Source organism: Eubalaena glacialis, chromosome 6 (genome assembly GCF_028564815.1).
Source record: "Eubalaena glacialis isolate mEubGla1 chromosome 6, mEubGla1.1.hap2.+ XY, whole genome shotgun sequence".
Classification (NCBI taxonomy): Eukaryota; Metazoa; Chordata; class Mammalia; order Artiodactyla; family Balaenidae; genus Eubalaena; species Eubalaena glacialis.
The window spans coordinates 60,242,375-60,266,913 of record NC_083721.1 but is presented as its reverse complement, the minus strand read 5'-3'; the positions used below and the strand labels follow the sequence as shown (position 1 = coordinate 60,266,913).

The 24,539-nt window shown below is 37.8% G+C and overlaps 1 protein-coding gene across 4 annotated transcripts; it reads right to left on the bottom strand.

The window, feature by feature from the left end:
• Nucleotides 1-6,191: 6,191 nt before the first annotated feature.
• SLC35A5 (solute carrier family 35 member A5) lies at nt 6,192-24,513 on the bottom strand. Of its 4 annotated transcripts, XM_061194165.1 has the most exons (8): nt 24,473-24,513; nt 24,256-24,376; nt 23,295-23,443; nt 18,787-18,885; nt 17,277-17,410; nt 14,667-14,734; nt 7,961-8,741; nt 6,192-6,673 (listed from the first exon to the last, which is right to left on the bottom strand). In XM_061194165.1, exons 3-8 carry the CDS (start codon nt 23,422-23,424, stop codon nt 6,605-6,607), a joined length of 1,281 nt encoding a protein of 426 aa, XP_061050148.1. In that variant the 5' UTR covers nt 23,425-23,443; nt 24,256-24,376; nt 24,473-24,513; the 3' UTR covers nt 6,192-6,604. The 4 variants fall into 4 exon arrangements, with proteins under 4 accessions (XP_061050148.1, XP_061050150.1, XP_061050149.1 ...); XM_061194167.1 differs by lacking the exon at nt 24,473-24,513 and having other exon boundaries at nt 17,277-17,407; nt 24,256-24,461; XM_061194166.1 differs by lacking the exons at nt 24,256-24,376; nt 24,473-24,513 and adding an exon at nt 24,101-24,235.
• Nucleotides 24,514-24,539: the final 26 nt, after the last annotated feature.

Genomic DNA, 24,539 nt, shown 5'->3' with positions numbered 1-24,539 from the left:
AGACAGTGCGGTCTCTGTGTAATAAGGACCCTGGGGAGCTTAGGCTTCGGCTCTATTGGAACCCCAGTGTCTACACTCTCCTTTTCTTGCGGCACCATGTCCTTCGCCTTAAATAAAAGTCTTATGTGAGTGTCCTCTGTGGAGTCTGGTGAGTCCTTTCAAATATATGAACGTGGGAAATCTTTGCAGCAGGGCAGTGTGTATAAATTTTACATATAAAAACTTAAAATATGAAATGTTAAAATATTTTATACAATATGTTAAATGTCTATAACATGTTAAATGTAAGAATATATACAAATATTATATAATTATATATAAGTATACAATACAAAAATTCTAGTAGCAAATTTCACAGTTGTAGAGAAAGTGTGTGCTGCTTTCAAGGCACTTCACTTAGCCTGACTTCTTATCAAAGCAGGGGGCTCAGTCTCAAACAGAGGAACAAACTAAAAGTCAAGTGATACCCTCTCCTCACAACAGGAGACAGTACTACCCCTATCTCTATGGAACTGGCCCTCAAAGCAGGCATTTCAACCGAGATAGAGGAAAAGTACACACCCAGAAAGTTCCCTCGTTGCAATTTTCTATGGTCCTGCTTCCCTTCCACCTTCTTAAAACAGCTTCTAGCTTTAACACAACTTCAAAGATGCCATTCAGGGTCCAGGTAAAGAGCAATTGGGTAAGGAAGATTTCACCTACACCATTTTGTGGGAAATACTGGGACTGATTAAAACTTTGTTTAAAGATGAGTACACAGAAATCTTAAAGAAAAGATCTATACAGAGGCATCCATGCACCCAGGCTTAGAAATCAGCTCACCTACAAAAAGGGGGAAAAAAAAAATATATATATATATGCATATAGGCATATACACACACCTAGACATACATACACACCTACATACGTACATATGTAATATAGCAGGGAAACAACTTTTTGGCAACACTAAATGATAAAAAAGGAGATTTCTAAATGGAAAAGAAAAGGTGACTTAAGAATTATTTTTCAGACAAGCCATTATTTATATTATATTAAATAGCTATAGAAAGTAATAAAAATGCAAAACCTCTGAACAATAATATGACTCGAAAAAACCTGCAGTGAGTAGTTATTAGACACCAAAAAAAATTAACAAAACCTCAGGAAGTGTATCAGTTGAAAACACTTTCGGAAGAGAAAATTCTATTTTAAGACAGCTCCCAGCTGAGAGATGAACTGGCATTTAAAGTTATGAATAAACAAATTATGTCATGAACGAATAAAGTTTAATTAGCTGTGATAATTGGGATTACAAACTAAAAGGCAAACTATTAATTCTTGAAGGAAAAGGTGCATAATAAAACATTTTAAAAAGAACTTCCGAATTTCATCATATCCATGACAACATCAAGTCTAAGAGACACCATTATTTCATGTTCTGCTAAGAAACACACTGTCAATTAAACATATTACTTTCTTGTCATTTAGAATTTTCATTTTATATCTCTTTTTAAAGAGCTTTTAAAGACTTTGCATTTATCATGTAGCATTTTCTGATTACATAAAAAGGGAAACTATAAGTTACATAAATTAAGCTATTTCTAGAATATCTTCCCATTTTGAGCCAGAATCTCTTGAATCACTTTTTGACGCAGAGTCGTAGATGTCTGAGGTTTTCCAGGCAGATAGTTCCCTGCACCACTGGGAGACGTGATGGTGATGAAGCATTTTAAGAGAGTTTCTCTGCTGTCTCCAGGGTCTTCTTCCAAGCTATTGACACTCATTCTGTAAAATGTGATGCTGGCGTGTTCTTGATCTTACCGGGAGGTACCAATGAAAGATTTTCAGACAACAACCAGAACTCTTATCCTCTCCTCAAATGGTCTTTAAGTGGTTTGTTGACTGAAACATCAAGAAGTTGTATGCACGTGCCAAATGCCTGCATGTGCAAGCAAAGACAATTTCATTACTGCCAGGAGGCAGCAGCTATATTAACATGCCATTGCTTAACACACCCCAATTTCAGAGATGGTAATGTGAAAACATGAGTCCTAGAAGAGATGAAATACAGCGTAGCAGACCTAGATAAAATTCTCAGAGCTTATTAAGAAAAACTAGGAGTTGGGAAGAAATGTAATAACCTAAGTTCCTCATCTTTCAATGAAAGGAGTCAATGACCATATTTTAATTTTTGAGGTTGAAACATTTATAAATAAGGTTCTAAGTTTGCTTTTAAAAATGTAGAAGTAACTACTAGCAGTGAAACAGACTAGAAATGCAAGTTGAATAAATCTAAAATATGACAAGAAACTTTCAAACTGGTTCAAAATATCAAACCAACATCAACTTTCTCAAAGTTTTTACACAAAGGATGAGCCAAACTACAATAATAAATTCAATTAAAATATGCAAATAACAACAGGAAGAGCACAGATCTCATTTTCCAACCAAGTGTATAAAAACTAGAAACTAACAAAAGTATGAATAAAATCCTCAATGACACTACTCTTGACTCGAAACAGAATTAGAAAAAATAACAATGATAATGCTATATTTTAAAGTCTTTGAGGATTGGCCTGGAGTCTACTTACTCCAAGGAATTTTTCTACTAGTTATAAACATGTTCATTAACAAGCAAGAAAGAAAACAAATACATTTGAAGAAGATGGAAAAAGAACAAAACAAACTTTAGAAAAACAGAACATAATAAATTTTAATAAAGTAAAAATTAGAAACTGCTCATTAACCTATTTTTTAAAAAACCAAGACACCATTCATACACAAAATCAAAAATGAGAAAGAAAACAGAACTATAGTAAAAGAGGAAATAAGAAAAAGAATTATGAGCATGATTCACAAATTCCTGTGCAAATAAATTTGAAAATCTGGATGGTTAATTTTTTAGCAAAATATTGAATATAAATGATCAAGAGTGAATCAAGAAGAATATGAGGAAGAAACAAAGAATGTTGTAGGGAAAAAAGTACTCCTCAAAACAGTGCCAAGCCTAGGCAATTTTATTTGTGAGTTCTTTCAAAGCGTCAGGGAACACATAAAGCTGACGTTTTTAAAATCTTTCCAGGGCAACGCGGCCAATGGGAGTTGGCAGCTTGACCCACACCACATCCGTATGGGATTGTTAGGGACATGGGTTGATAAATCCCAGCAGGATTAAATGCATTACCAGCATTGTCAGCAGGTTTCAGTTATCTTGGCAGAGACAGGATGGTGCTTGAAGCAAGTAAAATAGCAAGTGAGGACAGAAGTTCTGCAGATCTGTTAGGGAGTTTATTGTGATTCCATGTGAGCAAAACATCACCTTCTCACTAAACTCCTCTATTTGAATTGAAAATTTACTGCTTTCATAGCTTTATACTTTAATTGTAAATTTGTTTTGGTTTTCATATAAAAACTACAAGAAGTTTATACTTTATGTTCATATGCATTTAAATTACAGTAAAGTGAAAAAAAGGTCAACACTGATCTGTGAGAGGTTTTTTTTCCTTTAAAGGAGGGATACATATTACTCAATTTTAGAAAGTCTGCTCTAGGCTTTAGAGAAGGAAAACCACTCTCTTTCCTTTGGGTTTGACATTCTCTGCCCCTTCGCCATACTAGAATGGTAAGAGTTCGCAGGAAAAATCAGGACTTAAGTAAAAGGAGAAGTTGCCAAGGAGGACCTGGGCTGTGTCTGGTCAAGGTTGGGCCTGTACAAGAGCAAAAGGTTTCCCTGCAGCCCCACATAGTCTAACCCAGGTCACCAGCAACAGGGCTTCCACATGGGGATTCAGATGCAAAAAGCCTTAGAGTTATAAACAAAGTAACTCTGCCCTGAGTCTCCTCTGCATATGGACCTTGAAAACCTATGGCAGCAGGACACAGCTGGCCAAGCATTTGGGATCTGGGTCTAAGCCATCTTTCCCTCTATAACCAACAGCCACATCCTGCTTCCCCTCAGGATTAGGCACATTGCTGGATAGAAGTTTGACCCTAGGACCAGTGGCAGAGCTGGAATCAGGTCACTGCAGGCCATACTTGTGGTCCAACCAAAGGCTATTCAGCACATTAGTTGTAGGTCAAAACTGCTTAGAAGAGAATCTAAAAATAGGAAGGGACTTTAGAAATCACTTAGTCCAACTTCTATACCAATGATGGAATCTCTTCTAAAACATACTGCTGATACAATCTCTCCTTAACACTTCAGTGATCGAGAATTTACTACTACTCTCTACTGCTCTTCAGGAAGGCCTTCTCCGTTATTGGAAAGTATCATTTGTTAGGAGAGTCTTCCTTATAAGGAAAGAATAACCATCACCCTATAACTTGTTCTTTAGAACAGGAAAGAAGTCTACTTCTTTTTCCGCATGGCACTCATTCTCCCCAGATTATGCACTTGATCCAAGAGCACCTAAGATGATAGGATATGGTTTCTAGACCTCTCACCTTTCAGTTACTCTCCTATTAAAACAGTTGCACCCACAAAATACAGTTGTCCCTTGGTATCTGCGGGGGATTTGTTCCAGGACCCACTGCGGACCAAAATCTGAGGATGCTCATGTCCCACAGCCAGTCCTCCATATCTGCAGTTATGTATCCGAGGATTCAACCAACCGGTGATCGTATAGGACTGTATTTATTGAAAAAAAATATGCATATAAGTGGACCCGTACAGGTCAAACCTGTGTTGAGGGGTCAACTGTACTCCAGTGCATCCACATCAGAACTTCACATTTTAGTTCCAGCTCCTTCCCTCTCTCTACTTAATTTGTAAATTAACATGAGTAAACCTTCCTTTGGGCAATAAATGCTTTCCTGAAAAGGAGGGTGAAAAAGCAACTGTAAATGAGAAAATCAATCTCCATGAATTAGTGGGATCTGCTATTTAATACATCCCGTAGGCAATACCTTCACAAGTAATATTGTTGCAATTTTATGTGTTTCATAAGTATGTTTTGTATGCTATATTTCTTAAAAGTGAGGTCTTCCTATAGCTGATTTGCTTTACCTTTAAAATGAATTGCCATAATAATCTTCCTGTTTCACATTACTCTGATGGAACGCCTATGATAAGATAAAGTTTTGCTATTCTCAGAAGTCAAGATCTACTGAAAAAGAGACAGTTTTAAAAGTTCTTTTGAAATTACGTTTTGAAACTAAAAATACTCTGCATTCCACCTCATATAACAAAGTGGCAACACAAGGTAAGGGTTTAATAGTTATTTTATTTATAAATTTCCACCAACTCTTGCCATTCATATTGTTCTGGATATCACAGATGGATTATGTAATAGTATTATCTTATATTTATCTGTATGAAAATTAGGGGAAAGAAGAGATGTACAGACTGCATGAAAACGACAACTTAAAGCTCACATTTACAGTGTAGTGCTCTATAAACACACAGGCCTATTAGCTGAAGCCAACACTTGTCCTATCACCATCCAGCTATATGGCCTTGGCCAAGTCATTTGTTTTCTCATTTTTAAATTATCTATCACCTGACTTCTCTACCTCATAGACTCAACGGGATGCATGCAAAAATACCTCAAAAAATACCATGCAGTTTAAGGGTGAAATATGGTTACTATAAAGTGCTTTATTTATTACTGGCCTTCCTCTTTTTAGAGTAATACTATTCATATTTCAGTCAAAGTCATTTGTTTGCAAAGTGACTCTTTTAAAAGAACTCTTCAGCAATAGTCTTACTGATAACCTGGCATGATTCTGAAGCCAGTGTCTCAAACTTTAGGAACAGAATATGATATAAAGATATATAATAGTCATAAGTTCTATTTAATAACTAATAAAAGTGGCTTATTAGGTCTCCAAAATAGAATAATCCAAGAGTGATGTGGTCAAACTGAGGAGAAAAAACCCACCATGGCTGGTTTAAGTGAAAAATACAAGTGATAACTGTGGGGACTGGAAACCAACTTTCACCTAAACTGAAGCTTATTTGTGTAGAAAAACATCAAAAGACAACCACTAAAAATAAGATTTCCTACAAATTCCTAAAAATTAAAATTCTGAGATTTTTGTTGAAAAATTTGTTTCTTTGTCAAAAAATTTAGCACCGACTACACTACTCTCAAATCAATGTTGTGGCTGGTTATTAAGATCCTTCAACCAAATTTTTAGAGTCTCATTGCTTTTTAATTACAAAATGACTATCTCCATGGCCTCAAAATTCAAGGGTCAACCTAGGTGATATTTATAATGATAAAAAAGGGAAGACTATGGCATGCAGAGTAAACTACACAATTCTGAATATCTGGCAAACTGATCTCTATTTGTATATTTATAGGGTACAGCTAACATGATTATTACAAATTTTCTGGAATGGAGGAACAAGGAAAATAATCTGCAAATATATCTTGACCTACTAAGTACCAGGCCATTAATGCAGTCTCCATACTATTATTCTTATGTCATTTCCTTAGAACTTTTTAGCCTTTGGGTACTCTAAGCTTTGGCTGGAATTATTTAGGGAGCGGTTAGATATATGCAAAGAGTTTTATGCTTTAGAAATGTTCTTGGTTTATCAAAGTGGAAAGATAAATATCACACATGCTGAAAATGTGAAGATAAGGTTTGTGAGAGCTGCCAACTATCTGAGTACCAGTTAGAAAGTATCTTCATCTGATTCAATATCACTCTTGGGTTTGGTAAGTCTCTCCAGTTCTTCTCCATCCTAAAAGGAAACATGAAATCAGTAATTAATTAGGACAAAACTAGAAATGTTCCATTTTTAATGATTACTAAGGAGAAACCTTACTAACAAATCATGGATTTTTTTAAATTAAACTATAATCTTGTTAAATGAAATAAATAAGTTCTTGGAAAGTTAACCGCAGGCATATAATGAGATAAAAAATTGGAATGCACTTCAGTACATTTGAATTTCAAAGTTAACAAGAGCAAAGTAAGGAGCGGCCTCTGCTGGTCTTGGAGGGAAATGACTAAAGGCTGCAGAAATAGGTATAAACTAGGCCTTGTTACCTACATTGATTTTCTTCTACCTAAAAAAGTAGGGCAAGCAGTGTTATGAGACTGTTGGAAAAGAATACAGGATTTCTAAATCTATATTCTAACTGAGATCAGAGCAGGCTTCTAATTTTTTCATCTTAAGAATCTGTTGTAAATATCATCACTTCAGAGGCATTACTGAGGGAAGCTCTGCCATGAACTCTATCTAATAAGAAATAGGTTAACTTTCCCTAAGAGTAAAATGTTCATTGTGTGAACTATCTCATATTTTGTGTGTTCATGAAAACTGTAAATTTAAACCTAGATAGAGGACTCCATTTCATGTTTTATTTAAATATATATCTATCTCCTAACTTGAGCCTCCAAGAGATCACCATGCATTTGCAGCGATCCTTTTGGGAACCTTGGGAACCACTGCCTTAGCGAGATAAACAAGGTTGCCCTTCTGGCACACTCTGGTTTATGAATAACTACAGGGAAAAGAAAGAAGCCAGGCTTTTGACTTATATTTAACAAGACTTACTAATGTCAAAGATCAACTTTTCTTACGAATAAGGCTTGTTTCCCCAACTACAGTGGAGTGGAAAGAGTAATGAATGGATTAGGAGTCAGACCTCATGGGTTTGGTACCAGTTCTTTCACTTACTATCTGTAACCCAGTTAGCCTCTCTGAGTCTGTTTCTTCACTTGTAAAACTAGGAGACTAGACAAGATAACCTGTGATGCATCTTCTGGTTCTGTGACTGTAATATTCTATGATACAACTAATGCATAAAGTCCTTGAGACTGTGATTTATACTTTTTCTCAACCCCTGACAGCATTATCATGAGCCCTTATACATAAGGAGACCAACAAATGTTTGTTGAACGGTAAGTCACAGAGATCCAATATGCCCTGTGACAAATCAGCACTGATCTATTTCTTTTCTTGTATAACTACACTTTGAATTTGGGAAGAACAGGCAAAAAAGCAGCATCCTCACAAACTTACCCCACTGGAGCGCTCCCAAAGACTGCCACTTAGATCTCGGATCCTTTCTTGCCTAGGTGCGTATTCCAGACCTTGAGGCTTGCTGGCATTATAAATAAATATGGAGAGAAGAACTGATGGGGCTTCTAAGAAAAACTCCAGGGAGGGCCTGAAGTCAAAGACCAAGACAGACACCGTTGTGATGATGACAGTGGTGACCTGGGCCATCAAGACATGGAACATGTTATCCAGGAACTTCAGAATAAAGGCCACCGAGAGGCCCTGGAATGCAGTTACAAAAATAAGGGCTACTGAAAATGCATTGTGGCCATAAAAAAACCCACAGTTCTTAACCTGATCACGGTTACTGCTCTGAAGGCCCAGGGTCAGCCCATTAAAAAGAACGCCAAAGAAATAGAGTTTGCTGTTCTGTACAAAGATGCTTTCAGTGAGCTGGTTCCCTTCCTTCAGTATCTTTTCATTATAGATATTGGCCATCGAAGAAATAAAACACTGGACTATAATAAGAACATGGCCCAAGCCAAGACGGATATGACTGAAAACCCTGGCCGTGGTATTCCACTGAGCTTCAGAAAAAGTCCACTCCTTTGCTGTGCAATTGTCTTTTCTGGAGCACTCACTTCTGAAAAGAAGACAGGAATTGGATGGGCTGAAGAAGGCATCGTGATGAAATCCATGTCCTGCCCGGTTATGCTGTGAGGTCTCAGTCCCAGAAGTGAGGGCCACAATAGACAAAAATAAAATCAGGAGGGAAGCCCACTGTATCCAGTTTAGATGCCTCCTGTTCAAAGATGAAAAAAGAGATTTTAATACTAGTCTTTTTTCCTCCTCCCCTATCAACTGTGTCTACTGAAAACTCAATCACTTGAGTACTTGGTTGCATGAACCATACTGTTTTTGCCAGCATTCCCCACAACTCAAGTTCAAAGGAAACCTGTTAGGGTGTGTCTGCTTCTTGAACTTATTTTTTATCTGCTTTTATAGTAGCTGTCCCTTAAGGCCATTCAGTCATTTCTCCTCATTTTAAGTTTCCTTTTAACCTATAGGTTTAACTAAGCCTCCTTTCTACCTTGGGAGCTGATCTTAGTTGTTTGGTACAATCACTTTTTAATCTCGCGATAAAGTAAGTTATAGCAGGGATTCTCAATCTAGTTTCCATGAACCAGAAAAAATGTGACGAGCTTCTGATATCTGTGAATTCTTGCAGTGTGTACCAAATCTTCTACATAGGCGAATTCCTGGCCTTCCCCACCCCCACCAGGTGATCCTTCAAAGATTTGTCAAATTTTCAAAGGTATTCATGACCCAGAAACGACTTAAGGAGGAAGCTAGTTCCCAGATTCATGGCCTGATCATAAAGTATTATACAGCAAACTGTTTGATAAGGCAAGGAAAAAAATATTTTCAGTGTTTCAGTTGATGAAATCCTAACAATGCTTTATTTATTTCCTTATTTTGCCTAACAACAAACTTTTCAGATATGGAGGATGTGATGATTATTATTCCATTTTGCAAATTCATTCAGTTCAACAGACATTTAATAAGCAGCAACTATGTGCCAGGAATGCTGGGAAGAGAAAAAAGACTTGGTCTCCATCCTCAAAGAATTTACACTTTAATAGGGAGTGAGCCATGGAACTAAATGATGACAATATAATGTGTGACATATGATACACAGAACAATTGGGGTACACTGAGGAACAACACTTGAGTCTGCAAATAGAGTCAGGTATTGCTTTGAAGAGGAAATGACACTTAAGCTGAAAGATGAAAAATAAATTGAAGTTTGTCATGTGAAAAGGGAGTTGGCAATATACCCAGGAAGAGGCAAGAGTCTACACAAAGGCTACAAGGTACATTGACTAAGGAAAGAGGGGTATGGGACTCAGGTGGGGGCATCCAGGGAGGCTTCGGGGGGGGGGACAACATCTTCAAGTTTGAAGATCGATTAGTCAGGTGGAGAAGAGGCACACCAAGAACAGAGAGTAACATGAGCAAAGGCAGACGTGAAAAGCAACAGGTGAGAAGTGAAGTTGTAAGAATTTTGGAGCCTTTGTTTGAGCACCTACTATGGGTCAGGCAGTTTCTGTTCTAGGGGAGAAAATGGTTCTCAGAGGTTAACTGACTTCTCTAAGGTCATGTATTTATGAAAGAGCAAGGAAGGAGTCTGAGCCATGGTTTGGTAAATTCTCCTTCTGGACCAATGCACCTCTTAAGTGTAATTCTGAGTTCCCAGGATGCCTCTGTACAGGAATATATGTCTGATTTCACCAACGCTTCCATAGAGCTTCATGCTGTGAAACTGCTAACTGCACAGACAGCACACACAGACAGCAGCACACCTGTGCTCCCTATAGGTCTTCTCGCGTATACACTTCCATATAACCGGATCTAGCGTGCAGTGATGAGACCAACATAGCCCTAGAGTCCATGAGGTCAGAAACTGTCAGCTAGTCACAAACATTGCTGAAGGTGCAGGTGGTACACATTTAGTAGTAGAAGGCAAATGGAACGGAAACCGAAAAGACAGAGATGAAAAATGGGTGCTCAATTTATAAAAATCATTATATAACCAAGTACTCTATGTCAAGATAAATGAGGCAATGATATACTCTACAGGTCCTTTAGAAGTTTTCAATTCTGACGGCTATAGATTTTCCACTAATATTGACATGGAGAAAAAAGAATCCAAGGAAATAAAGCCTTAAATAAGCTAAACGGTACCTACTGCAAATAATTACTCATTCAAGATAATGTTCTAGGAAGGTAAAAATTATTAAGGATTAGGGTGAAAATAGATTTTCAGCAAAGAAGATAAAACAATAAATCATCCTATAAAGTCAGCTGAGGATCTGCACTCTTATAAATGATGACTGATTAGGCACGAAAGCGTTTGCTCCTTACAGTTTAGGGGATGCAACAGTAGAAACTCACTTAACCGACCTCTCCACTGCCCCAGTAAAACATTCATATTGATGTGCAGAGCTGAATGCCTCTGGCTGGAAGGCTGCTGAACCTCAAGGCCTCTGCTCCCAAGTGAACTGTTTGCTCACAGAGTCTCTGTTCCAAAACGTGTTTTTGCCAGGTGACCTCATTATTGTAATTATATATTCTAATGATTACAGAAATCATAAATTATGAGTGAATGAAAAGGATTGCTGTTTTCATGAAAACTAAGCTGAATGCTTTGGGAGGATTAAAGGCAAATCTCAAGACAAAAAAACTGCCTTTGAATTAGGTACAGGTAGGTTAGTTTAAGCTTAGGGAATGAATAATAAAAATCCAGAAGAATCTACTTTAAAAATATATTTAAGGCTTGCTCCACTATAAAGAAATTGAAACCAGAAACCACAGATAATGTGTAATGAATGTAGGTTCAAGCAAGAAAGAAGCCAAAGAACTCCAATCAGCAAACCCCACACGTATGCAAAGGAAAGGTCTTAGGCTCTTCATCAAAAGAATGATAAATCGACACTTACATACCTTAAGTTAAACTGTCTAAAGTATATATATTTTAAATGACATCCCTACTTTGAGTTTTCCTAGTAACTCAACAATTAGGTCCAAATTGTGTCAGATAAGAGCATTTCTACCATATTTGGTGGTAAACCAAGGCAGAGCAAGAAAATATTTAAGTGGAAAGACATAACTTTTTTCAAGAAACCATGCATCATACCTTTCTAAATAGCACAGAGAGTGACCAGGGGCAGATTTATCATGGGAAATTATAAATATTTATCAAGTGAATGAATGGTTTTGGAGAAATGCTTGTTATTACCGAGTGGCACTTTTATTTTTTCTGCTGGTTCAGAAAGTAAAGTTCACCGTAACTTCCAAGACATCCAACATATGTTTCAAAATGTGTTTTTTAATAATTTTTTCCCTTCCCTTTGAAGAAATCAGAGAAACTTATATACATTCTTTAGGTAAAAATAAGTGCTGGTCTTGGTTTTGCTCTCTAATCTCCCAAATCTCGATGTTCAGGCTGACATTATTATTCCCTAAAGCCTAGCAAACAAGATTATACAACTTTGCCAAGTCTTAAGAGCAAACCAATAGGGCTTTGAGGCATGCCTGCCACATTTCCACTTTGAACCAGTAACTATACTTCAAGGAGGAAATCTATGCATTCACATGGGGTTTAGAATAAGACATTTGAATGGTGACACTTTTCACTTTTTCTCACTTTCAAATTCTTACAAGTAAGTTTTACATTATTCACTGGACTTATTTTTTTCTACCTGTATAGCCTTATATCCTTTACCTGTATGGGAAAGGTATTTGATGGCTCTGCTAGAGTCAAGTATAAGACAAGAGCTTCGATATTCTAAATGAGTTATTTATGGCAAACAAATTAAGAACTTGTGATAGAACTCAAGCTATTCTTAGGTCAAAATTTTATTGCCACGGGCAAAACACCACCAAATGACTCACAAAGAGTAGACTAAATACGGAAAAACAAACAAACAACATACACTACCACCAACAAAAAGATCAAAATAGAACAAAGTTGATTTTAAAATATAATAATAGGTAATACTTAAAAGGCATTCCCATAAAAGACATTATTAGATTTATTATCACATTTTAGCTCTACTATTTAGAGTAGCTTCAAGTGCTGATTTGTGAATTAGTCAAACTAAGACCCATTCCGGGAACTAAGCGCTTGAGGAAATAATAAAAATGGAGTGATTTTATTGTTTCTTTAATCTGAAGAACTTCTAAGGATTCAAAACAGAGTGGTATTAACAACAAAGCAAACACATGCCTAAGAATCAATATTACTGCTCTGAATATTAAGAGGTAAAATATGTAAAAAAAAAAAAAAAAGTTTGAACTGTAGTTCATAATGTCGTTTGCCCCTCTGCCTCCAGCCTATCCACCTAGACTCCCTCCCTCTTCTACAGCCAAAGGGAGCTGCCCGAGGGCTGCAAAATGCTTAGTGGCTCTGGGTTCCAGGCACAGACTCAGCCTAACTGCACCTATCTCATGGGGTCATTGTGGGGTTAAGTTGAAATAGGGTAGAAAGGCCCTGAGGAGACCTTAGTGTTTTCTAGTCACTGGTGGAGAGCCTCCCCCCGCAGCTGCCCACATGGCAGTTGGGCCACCCTGGGCAGGGCTTTTCCAAGTGCCCCTCACCTTGGCCCACAGCCCTGCTCATGCTCTGGGGTCATTAAAAAAAAAAAACAACCAACTCTGGGCATAGCTAGAGCTACTGGCCAATTTCAAGACAGGAAATACATACCTTTAAACTTCTCTTTGGTAAATTCAGTTATTAATTTAATTTTGACATAATACTTATATATTATATAATACTTAAGTATAATACCATGTGTACTCATAAACTGTCACTTCACAGGAAAAAAAAAATTTTTTTACTTAAAAAAAAAGTTAAAAAAAAAGCCCCAAACAAACCAAAAATATACATGTTTTTGAGACCATCGCTCCCCTATTAATAGTGAGTATTTTATTATGTGTCAGAGCCAACAATTATTCCTTTATGGAAGTGCATCCCTAATTTTATCACAGGAATCAATATAAAAATATTATTGCTTACATATGTTTTCTCAGAAGCCAACTTTTATCCTACAAAGTGACTTTCGTGCTGATTTTAAAGACTTTAAAATGTCTTTTTGGATTAGCATTCTTTAACTTGCTAGTTGAATTGAATTATTCTCACAATTCATAAATAAAATGAAGAAAGTGATAGCAAAAGCAAATTTCAGTGACTCTAACATTTAAATTGGATGAAATGCTATGTTCATTTTTTCCCATCTCTTACATCAACTATTAAATTGAATGTTTCCTCAGGGTAAAAGAAAACCTTTCAAGAATTTCATATAATTTATGTACTGAATGCATCACGGGATTCAACAAATAATTACTGAGTGCCTATGTACCAAGCCCTTCATCCTTCTGTACACATCAATTATGAAAACACACTATGACATAGCACATTGAGAAACAAATTAAAAAGAGAATGTGAATGTAAAATTAAAATAAAAACAATCACAACAAATGTAACAAGAAGTTAATTTTATTTTCATCATCATCATCATAAATAACAAATTAAACTGGAGTTAAGTACCCAGATCCTGTATCACCTTAGGACATTCTGGCCTTTGCTTTGCAGCAGAGCCTATCTAAACTAAAAATGTTTATTTTATTCAAACGTTCTCCTGGAGATGAATTAGTGATAGCACTTGGAAAGTTTAATAAGTCCACTCTTATTAATCGTAATTTTAACTAGATTCCTCATGCAAATCCTCTGCCAGTTAGAGCTTAAATCACGTAGTCATCTCAAGGAGTTTAATAAGGAATTTGCCACTTTTTATCACCTCCAAACTCCAAATAACAAATATATTAATCTTAGGAACTTCTTGGTTCCCTATTAGTGTACAGAGAATCTGCAAAAATAAAGCTAATGAATTCTTTGTTGAAGATCTGGCACTAAAAATTAAAATAATTAAAACCCAATCATCTCTTTTTTTTTGAGATGCTAAGAAAAAACATTTCAAACATTGAATCACAGAGGATTTAGACAGGCTAACACTGCAGCTGCTTTCCAGATGGGTTAAACAACTTGCCCAACACACAAAGCAAATTAGGAATAAAATCCTGGCCTTGGGATTCAGAGGGTATATCATCTGAAACAAGGCGGTGCCATTTTATACTATGATATATGCTTTCACAACAAGTTACTTACTTCAGCACTATCCTGAATAGAAGAGCTGTTGTTATAATGCTAAAATTTGAGAAGATAACAGCCATGGCCTAGAAAGAAAGAGAAGATAGAGTTACAATCCAAGCAAAGCACTGACCTCAGAAATCTCCCAGCTTGGTGCAAGTTCACCTGACAAAAAAAGCTTTTTGGTCAAAACCCAGAGGGGTTATTAGGGCAGCTACTTCACTAGAGGATTAAATTCTATTTTTATTGCTCGTTAAACTTACGTAGATATGATCAAATTATTGTACAGGCTTTGAAAATGTGTTGAAATTCAGCAAACGCCTGTGTAATAATCTTTATGTGCAGATCTGGAAATACTTACAAACTCTATAGGTTTAGGTCCAGAAATAATGGTTACAATGATTATAAAGCATACTTTTTCAAGCTCTCAGAGACTTTTAACACTGATTCTGTGGGTAGAGAGAAAGCAAGTACTGTTAGGCCCATTTATACATTAAGAAGACGGAGGTATAGGTTTTTAAGCGTTTTTAACGCTCTAGGAATTAAATCAATTTACCTGGGTGAACTGTAGTGATTCAATACCAGTGATTCACTACCAAACTTGTATTTGACAGTCCTTTGGATCTATTCACATTGTTCTAAACACTTAGAAAGGTGTTAGCCAGATTTTATTAAGGTTTGCTTTTGTGAATTTAGTCAAATTTCACACATGAGAATATTAATCTGAACATATATACATTTTGGCCCAGAGAATATGAAATTTATCACTGCCCCCATAATTGGATCTGACAATATTAATAATTTCTAAAAACAAATCCTACTGCCTTCCTCCTTGCTGTCACTTTAAATTGACCAAACCCTAAAGTGTATCCACAATCTTATACAACCAGCAAACACGACTAATATGCAGCTGAATTAAAGAAATAAGAGTAAAATCCAATAACAACTAGCAAAAATTCCAAGAATACGATATTGCTCTTTTTCTACTGAATTTTTACGGGAACCATTATTTTAAGGTTTTCTTTGCAGACGAATGCTTGTGAACCCCTGGTTAGGAGACAAGTAAGAGGAGATAAGAAAAGTATGTGGCTGGTTAAGAGTGGGGAAGTGGCGGCTCTGATCAATCAGTTACAGCGCTGCAAATGTACCTAACAAAACAGCCTGCTGGCCTGGGGAATTGTGTCCACTCTGTCCAGGCAATAGTATAGAATAAATAAAATATCACAGCTCTTTGCCCCCAAACTTCCATGCATCTCTATTTAATTCTTTCCAACTAGGCTTGGGCATAGCACTACACAGAACATGTATGCCAAGTAATTTATTTTGTAATATCTGTGGTTGTACACAATCAGGAAGGAAGAGCAAAGCAATAAGCTGTAAGAACAGGAAGTTGCACTCCTGCTTTGGTACTAGGGATTTAGCAAAGGGATATAAATTTAGAGCTAGTCTGTTGGATACAAATAAAACACAACAAATATACACTTTATTGAATGTGAATAATTATGTTGTTGGGAGGAATTCTCAGATCTGAAAAACAAAGTGAAAGAATTTAGGAGAGGACACATTTTAAATGGAATGAACTTTTACTAATAAAATGGATCACAGAGCTGAAAGCAACTTCAGGTGATCCCCTGGCCCAGGTCCTTGCCTTTGGGCCGGTATGGTAACACTATTCTATTTTACAGAGCAGTTTGGCCTTGCCTGGTTCTCATCTTTTAAATTGTGCAAAAGAATCAAACTCCTGTTTTCTACCTCAGTGCCCTCTTGATCCCTCCTTTTCATCCCACTTTCACACTGATTTGGCTATACTTCAGAGGTTTCAAATAGAGGACTAGTGTCAACAGAAATTCTATTTATGATCAAAATGCCTGAAGTTTCTCTTTAAAGAAAATTAAAACACATTTTCTTAAATGTGGCAATAGATACCTTCATTTTATAAAATGAAAATATAGAGGGGAAAATATACACGTGATCCAAACTGAGTAATAGGTAAAAGCAGAAGACGAAACTTTAATTCTGATTACTAACAGCTCTCTAAATTGGCATAGGGGATGCCAGGAGACATGAGAAGTATACCTAGTATTATCAGTTATGGATAGCATTTAGATTGGGAGGATATAATCTCTACCCTTAAAGAACTTGGTTAAATGACAGGACTAACAGAAAACGAAAATCATACCAAAAGAATACATATACACCACATTAAAACAAGTGTAAGAAAGAGCGGTACACTGAGCGTATAATTTTCTGAGTTAATCACGGGAGTCTGCTTGGAGGTCCTGAATGTTGAGATTAATATTAGCGGTGGGTGACCACAGGATGGCTCAGAAAACAGGCAGACTGGTTAAGGTTACACAGAGAGAGATGGCTCTAGATTCAGTGGTCAGGAAGCAGCTCCCACCAATCAGTCAGCACAGTTTAATAGTTATCTTTCACAGCGGGAGAGTCTTGCAAGTGGATTGGTAAGTCAGTGCTCAGATGATTCTGCTCAAACCTCAGGAAGGCCAGTGAGGCAATGAGAAACTAACAGTGCCAAGGAAAACGATTTTTAAAAAAAAGAGAAAGGTTAGTTCCAGGATTTATTTCTCTGTCTTTTCAATGCTGTTTTCTTTGTCATTATTTACTTACAGGCTGAAGATAGGAAAGGACATAGAAGACAATCAAATTATCCAGGAAATAAAGAAAGGCAGGAATGGACCACTTCATGAAATTAGAGAATTCCTTCCAGGAACCACATCTCAAGTTTCTATTTTGATGATCTTCTAAAGAAAGAAATACAGCAATAAATATATGAGCTTGACGAGACTACACATATTTTTAGAGAAAGTAAATTGTATTTAATTTCTGATATAATTCTTTAAAAGAGACTTCATGAACGTGCTTTCATAAGTGATTATTAGCCTTGAGAAATCAAGGACTACACAGGATTCCATTACGGTCTTTCTTCACCCCACCACCGTGCCCATCTCTGACAACAGCAACACTTTAGGAATACTGATTTTCTTAGTTCCTGCTAACTTGAGACAGATGTATTACTGAAGAAGGCAACTCAGGACACACTTATGTTTTCTCTTACTACTCTGAGCATAAAGCCAAGAGAGATCAACAAATTAAAATAAGTGGAACGAAAAATGTAGCGTTCATGCTGGGATTCTTTTTCCGGGGGCCGGGGCGGTGGTGCTGTGGTGGGTGAGGGAATCAGGAAAGGGAGATACTAAGTGAAAGTTTATATATAGGGGAGTAGAGAAAATTAACTTTTACTCATCCTAGTATGAGTTATTCTCCTATCTCTAGGTTTACAAAAACTTAAGAAGGTACTATAATGGAGAAAGTAAAATAAAATGAAAAGATAGAAAACAATTTAAGTCTAACCCCTGTAAATACTTCATAAATTTCGTGAGATTAAGAAATGTATTCCACTAACTAGAAACTCTGCAAAGATTGAAACCTCTGAGAATGAAGAGACATCTTCTTGGGCAAGCCCTTTAATAGTGTAAATTCTATGTCTACCTCATGTGGGAAGGTGGATCAAAGTAGTAGAGAGAGCTGAGGTTCAATAACTGGGGAATTAATAGCCACAAAAGGGTACATACTTTTGATCTGAGGAAGGATTAGTACCCTTATTTGATACTATTTGTACCCTTATTTGATACTTATTTGATAGTTGATGAAACTGGAGCTCAGAAAAGTAAAATAATCTGCCCTAGAATACAGTCTCTCTGACTCCAAAGCGCTATGCTGTCCCCCTAAAGGCAATGGGGACTGTTTTGCAGTATGCTACATATCACGTCAGACAGCAGTGATTTAGATAATCCTGAATCTGAATAAAAACTAACTCGCTGTGTGACCCACCACAGGAACAAGTCAAGAGGCAGCACAGTGGACGGGATGCTAGGACATGTGGGTGGAGTCCAGGCTCTGCCCCCTCCTACCCAGCACCACACTAACACTTACTACTTACTCTCTGAGTCTGCTCCTCACCTGCAAAACATGAGTAACCATATTTCTATTTGTATCTTAGTATCCTCATATATAAAATTAATGGGCTAGGCTAACTGATATAAAATGTTCCTTTCAGTTCTAAAATTCTTTGAGTCTGTGATTTTTAACCAGTATATAGTACCATTTCAAGACTCACCTTTCTTTAGAACCCAGAATGACACAAGCACACAGAAAACCAGCTTCACCAGTTCTGAGCACACGTTCACAGTAGTTGGAAGATAATCATATTTGTTCTCTGAAATGTAACAGAAATGTTTTTAAATTATAAATTTTGCTCTATATAATGCTTACATACAGTAAACAATTTAGAGCTGTTTCTAAACTTAAAAGCTGGACTTTAATACTGGTTATATTAAACTTCATCCAGTTGGTTTTGGCTCTTTTGGATTTTTGAATCAATTCACCTAATGTGTTAGCTATCCTTACCTCATTGAGCGTTTTATTATCCTTGAAATTGAGAGATATGCCTCTCATGTTTTCCTTCAAGTTCCTGAAAAATGTGTTGAGGAGGCTAGGGCTACAGGTGAAGAAAGCTTTGTGGCATGGCATTAGAGACCACCTTCTAAGTTGACCATTAACTAACAATCGGGGCCTGACTAATCAAACAGCTATCAATCTAGGTGGCTGAATTATTACCCAGCTCATGATTCCTCTTGTGTGACTTGTCTGCCTTGCTTAAATCAAGGTACACTCTGTCTGTGACATTCCCTTAACTCAGAGTTTTCCTATCTGTTTCATATCACGGTACACATGGAAAACAATATTTGTTAGGCACTCTGGGACAAAACGTATGTTGTGGTAACAGAAGGAAGTGGCTTGAGGCAAGAGGCAACTGGCCCAGGGCTCTTCGGTGGACAAACACACTGACACATCCAAACCCACTGACCAATCAGGAAGCTATATCCCAACCTACAAGTCAATCTAATTAAGAAATGAGGTTTGGTTAGTATATCTTGACTTAGCTGTTATTTCTCTCCTTTTGCTAACAACTTGCTCTATAATTTTGCCAAGGACAAACATAAATTTTATTAGTTACTATTTTGAGGAATGCATTTTCTCAAAAATATTTGCTTGTTTCCCTTGGTTGTCGTATGAAAAACCAAAACTGGCCAAGTACAAAGGAAAAAAGCCAGCTCGACATTCTTGCTCCCCAGAACACTCTTTCTTCCTCTTTTCTGTGGTTTTCCCTGACCTTCACAACCTATGCATAATCAATCCTTTATTCATCTCCGATCCTGTAGCACTAGTGTAAACAGATAGGGTAGGGGGTCCCCGGAGAAAGAGAACCAGGCGTGGCTTTCTTGACATAAGAGAAGCCATTTTTGGCCTAAGCCATCTTGTGACTTAAGCCTGGCCATAATGCTTGTCCTTGAACAGGTCTCAGTAATTAAGGATCTTAAGGGAACAAAAGAATGCAGGAACAAACTGTTATCCAGCAAGAGAAGTGACAATAGCAAAGACAATGTATCAGTTGTAAAGACTCCCAGTTCAGTTTCAATGGTAAAGATGAGCCTGCAGTGCTCAGCCACCAGATCAACTAGAACTGGATGATGATGTTGACCTTTTCTGACCCTCCTGACTTCAATCAACTAAAGCTGGATTCTGTCAACCACCCAAGCCCCTCCATAAAATGCATGTACCCTTTAGCTTAAAACTTCCCCAATTTTGCTGTTTGGGAAGACACTGCTTTGGGAAAGCTCCCCGGTGTTCTCCTTACTTACTACAAGTAATAATAAACCCTTCCTTCTCCCGATCTTCGGCTTGGTTGTGTCTTTTGACTCAACACCTACCAAGAGGTGAACCCAGTTTTCGGGTAACACTACCTATAAACCTCTATAACAGTACTTGTAACATTGTATTATAGTTATTTTTAACGTTGTATGTCTTACCCTTAAAATGTAAGCTTCTTACAAGACAGGGATCATGTCTTGTAAGACATCCTAAACCTGGCAGTTAAGTGTTCTGCACTTAGTAGGCACTCAATTGCCTGTTAAACTTTCTCCATCATTCAAAGCTTAGTTAAAAACATCTCCTCCTCCCTTTTCTGAGCTCAAAGCTATACTGAAATCACATTCCATTATCCTCCAACAATACTTTGCTTTACTTTCTAGCATGATACACATGAGCAAACACGCATGCACACAAATGGGCGGCTTCAGATCACAACTTTCAATCTCTTGTCACTGCTCTTTAACTCATTCTTGCTTTTCACCGTTTTTGTTTTTCTCCTTGCATTTCTCTTATGGTTGATCCCAAATCGTATCACAGCATCAGGTGTGACCTCTCTCCACTCTTCTGCCCACACTCCAACCTTATCGGCACCATGTTCATCCTTATTGGTTTCCCTTCACTCCCAGAGAGAGGAGCCGTGGCCCCACTATTCACCCATTCTCCCCATTAAAACCTTCCCTTCTCTTCAGGGGCTTTGCTCCAATAAGTATTTCCTCTGGCTTCAGTATATCTCCTTTATCTTTCTATTAACTGGCTTCCTCTCCTCTCCTACAAATATGTTCAAAACTCCCAACCAAAAAAAATAAAATATAAGATCCTCCCCCTCCAGCTACCATACCTCCTCCTAATCTCCATAAAAGTGTCAATATTCATTATCTCCACTGTACCCACTTTCCACTCAGATCCTGCCCCCAAGCAGTTTGGTTTCTGATCCCACCACAGTACTCCAACTACCTAGTTCCTGAGATTACCAAACACCTTCTAATTACTAATTCCACAGAGTGGGTTTTAATCCTTATCTTATCCTGATGTTGCAATTCCCTCCCAGTCAAACTCCCTTCTGTAAGTCATGTGCACTTAGCTCTCTCATCTCTCTAATTCCTTCTTAATGTCCTTCTGAGTGTCAGCACTCCTGTTAAATGCTGGCATTCCTTGGGGTTCTATCCTTGGCTCTTTGTTATTTTCTCATTCTGTGTGGTTACCCTGAGTGAGCCCTCTGCTCCTTGGGTTTTAAATGTCAGTTTAATATTAATGTTTCCAAATCTGTATTCTGGAACATTTAATGCTCACTAAACATATCCATATGAATAACTATCTCCTATTTATTCACTTAACTGGCATTTCCTTGACATGTGTGAAGTGCTAAACACTGCAGGATACAGCAGTAAACAAGGACACAGCTCCCGGCCTCATGGAAGGTACAAGAGCTAAAACTGTTAATTTCTCTGAGCTCTGTCCAACCTGCTCTTCCTTCCTTAGTCTACATCTCAGTTGAGAACATCATTGATCTACTCAGCATCCAAACCAGAAACCTCTGAACTATCCAGTACTTCATCTCCTTTAATCTCCACATTCCACACATTCTCCAGGTCTTGTCTTTTCTATGTTTAGAATATTTCTTGAATCTATCCTCTCTTCTCTATTCCTACTTCAAAAGCCTTGGTTAGTTTTCATCATCTGTGGCTTGAATTTGTAATAACCCCCTAACTGGCTACTTCTCTTCCCCTTTAGTCCATTCTCCATCCAGCTACCATAATAGTCTTTCTCATCTTACCCTGCCGTTTATATTCCTCCAAGTATTCCCTGTCCCCCAGACTCTAGGGCCTAGAGAATAAAGCCCCAGATGCTTAGCATGACATATAAAGTCCTCAGCTCTCTGATCATTACTGCCCTCTCTGGCCAAGCACTCCTTCCCCCCTCGTCCAAGTCCTTAAAACTTTTTGCTCAGTAATTCTGAACTACACATTCTCACAATCCATCCTGCTTTTTTAATACATCTGTTCGTTTTTATAGGCTGTTGCTTCTGTTTTGAATATCTCTGCCCACCTTGTCTTCTTGTGGATCAACTGTCACCTTATCAGGGAAGTGTGTTCCCTGACTGCTTCACAGTCATGCTCTCCCAGACAGAATATATCACTTTCTATGTAAAACTACCTCTGTATCTTTGGTATAGAACTGCACTTATTATACTGTATTTTCATGATGCATTTACATGTGTTTCTCTTCTAATAATCTGTGAATCATTGAGAATAAAGTCTATATCTTATGCACTTTGAACCCTCCTATTAATATCTAGCCCAGCGCCTGGCAGAGAAATGTTAACTGAAAAAAGAGACTTATGTACACATCTGACTCCCCAAGCAGACCATTAACGATCATGATGTCATGATTTTACGTGTACTCAATAACTAGTGAGAAGTTCTCAACACAGTTTTGTGGAATTAAACTGCTTAAATACAAATTCTTACATTAAGAATAATAAAAGATTTCCTGAGTATGTATTTATCAAAGCTAATAACCTGTACTGCTCCATTGATAATGTACTTAAAATAGTACCTCACAAACGCCAGGTGACCAAATATATCTCCTGTCTATTTCAAAATAAGTTATAATATATATTGCTATAGGCCCAGAAACACCTGTTGATTAAACCAACAGTCAGATGTTATGATCTGTTCTGCAAAGGTTTTGATCCTGTACTTGACTGACCCAAGTTTCACTCAGCATCAAAAATTTTTCTTGGTAAGGAATGCAAGTTTAAAGAACCAAATTTAAACATGCTTTATCACTGACATGAAGCAGAGTACTTTTAAGGGTATTATCGCCATTTTACACACAAGGGAAACTAAAGACAAGAAAGATAAAGTGTGATTAGATGGCAGTGCTCCATACATATTCCAAATCTTAACTTACCTTCATTGGCTGAATATTTTACAAGTAGGATGCGACTGGAGCTTAAAGCAATGAATATGGCCCCCAGCAGGAATGTATACATTGCTGAAGAGGCGCTTAACATGGGATGACCACAATAATTCCTTTCCATTCCACTGTTTTTTAATTGCCTTAAAGAGAAGAACAAGTTCATGAGCAACCCTGCTGGCAGATTAAGCATAATGCAAATACCATTGATTTGTGAAGAACAGAAAAGGAATTTTTTAGATGTCTGGTTATGGCTATACCCAAAGCAAAAAAGTTGGGGAGTACAAGATAAACTATGGGGAAAGGAAAGGAAAGAGTCAAAATTTGATAGGAGGGGGAACTCTAGAGACTGAAAAGGCAAGAGCCAGGTTAGAAGTGCTGCCAAAGGTAGGACATTTTAGGACTGCAGGATTCTGCAGAAAAGCGATTCTTTAACTTTCATTCTTACGAGCAACTTTGCTCTAGAAGATAATTTCATATTTGTATTTTTCTCCTCAGTAGCAGCTTTTCCATACGAGGAAGAAAAAGAGCTTGCTGGGGAAGATATCGGTACAATAATGACCGAAATAGAAATATCTGAAACACTGTATTAATTTATACTGAACTACTGTTGCAAGTAGAAGACGACTTAGAAATCAATGACTCTAAGGCCCTCTTTTGACATGTTAAGGCCATTAAACTCCAGGTCGGGTAACTACCCAAAGCAACCCAGAGTAAGGATAGTGCACAGTGCATGGGGGATTGGTGAGAGATGGGCTGGAAATACCAATGCCCACAGCCCAAGTGGGGCGTAAACCTACCAAGGCCAAAGAGACACCTCCCCTACTAGGGAAGGCCAGCTTTCCCTCCACGATCTAGGAACGCCTTCTTGTCACACATGCGCAGGAGGCATCTCGCCTGGGGCGCCCTCCCCTCAAACGCACGCGCACTTCTTTGTCCCGGGGGGCGCGGTTACCTCGGTCCCTTGGAAGAACTTCCAGTGGAAGAGCGTACATCCTAAAGCTGAGACAGTAACTGTCTAGGTCCGCAGCAGCAGCAGCAGCAGCGGTAGCTTTTAGGGTCCATACGCGGAGAATCTATGGGAGAAAAAGAAAGGCGAATAAGCCTTTGGACCCGACCCGCCTATTCCGGAACAAAAAGCACAATAACGACCCGACTGGGAAAAAGCGGACCTGGCGCCCATTGCGCAGGCGCGCTCAGTGTTACGCTTCCGGAGGGAGGGGAGAAGCGACCCGATCC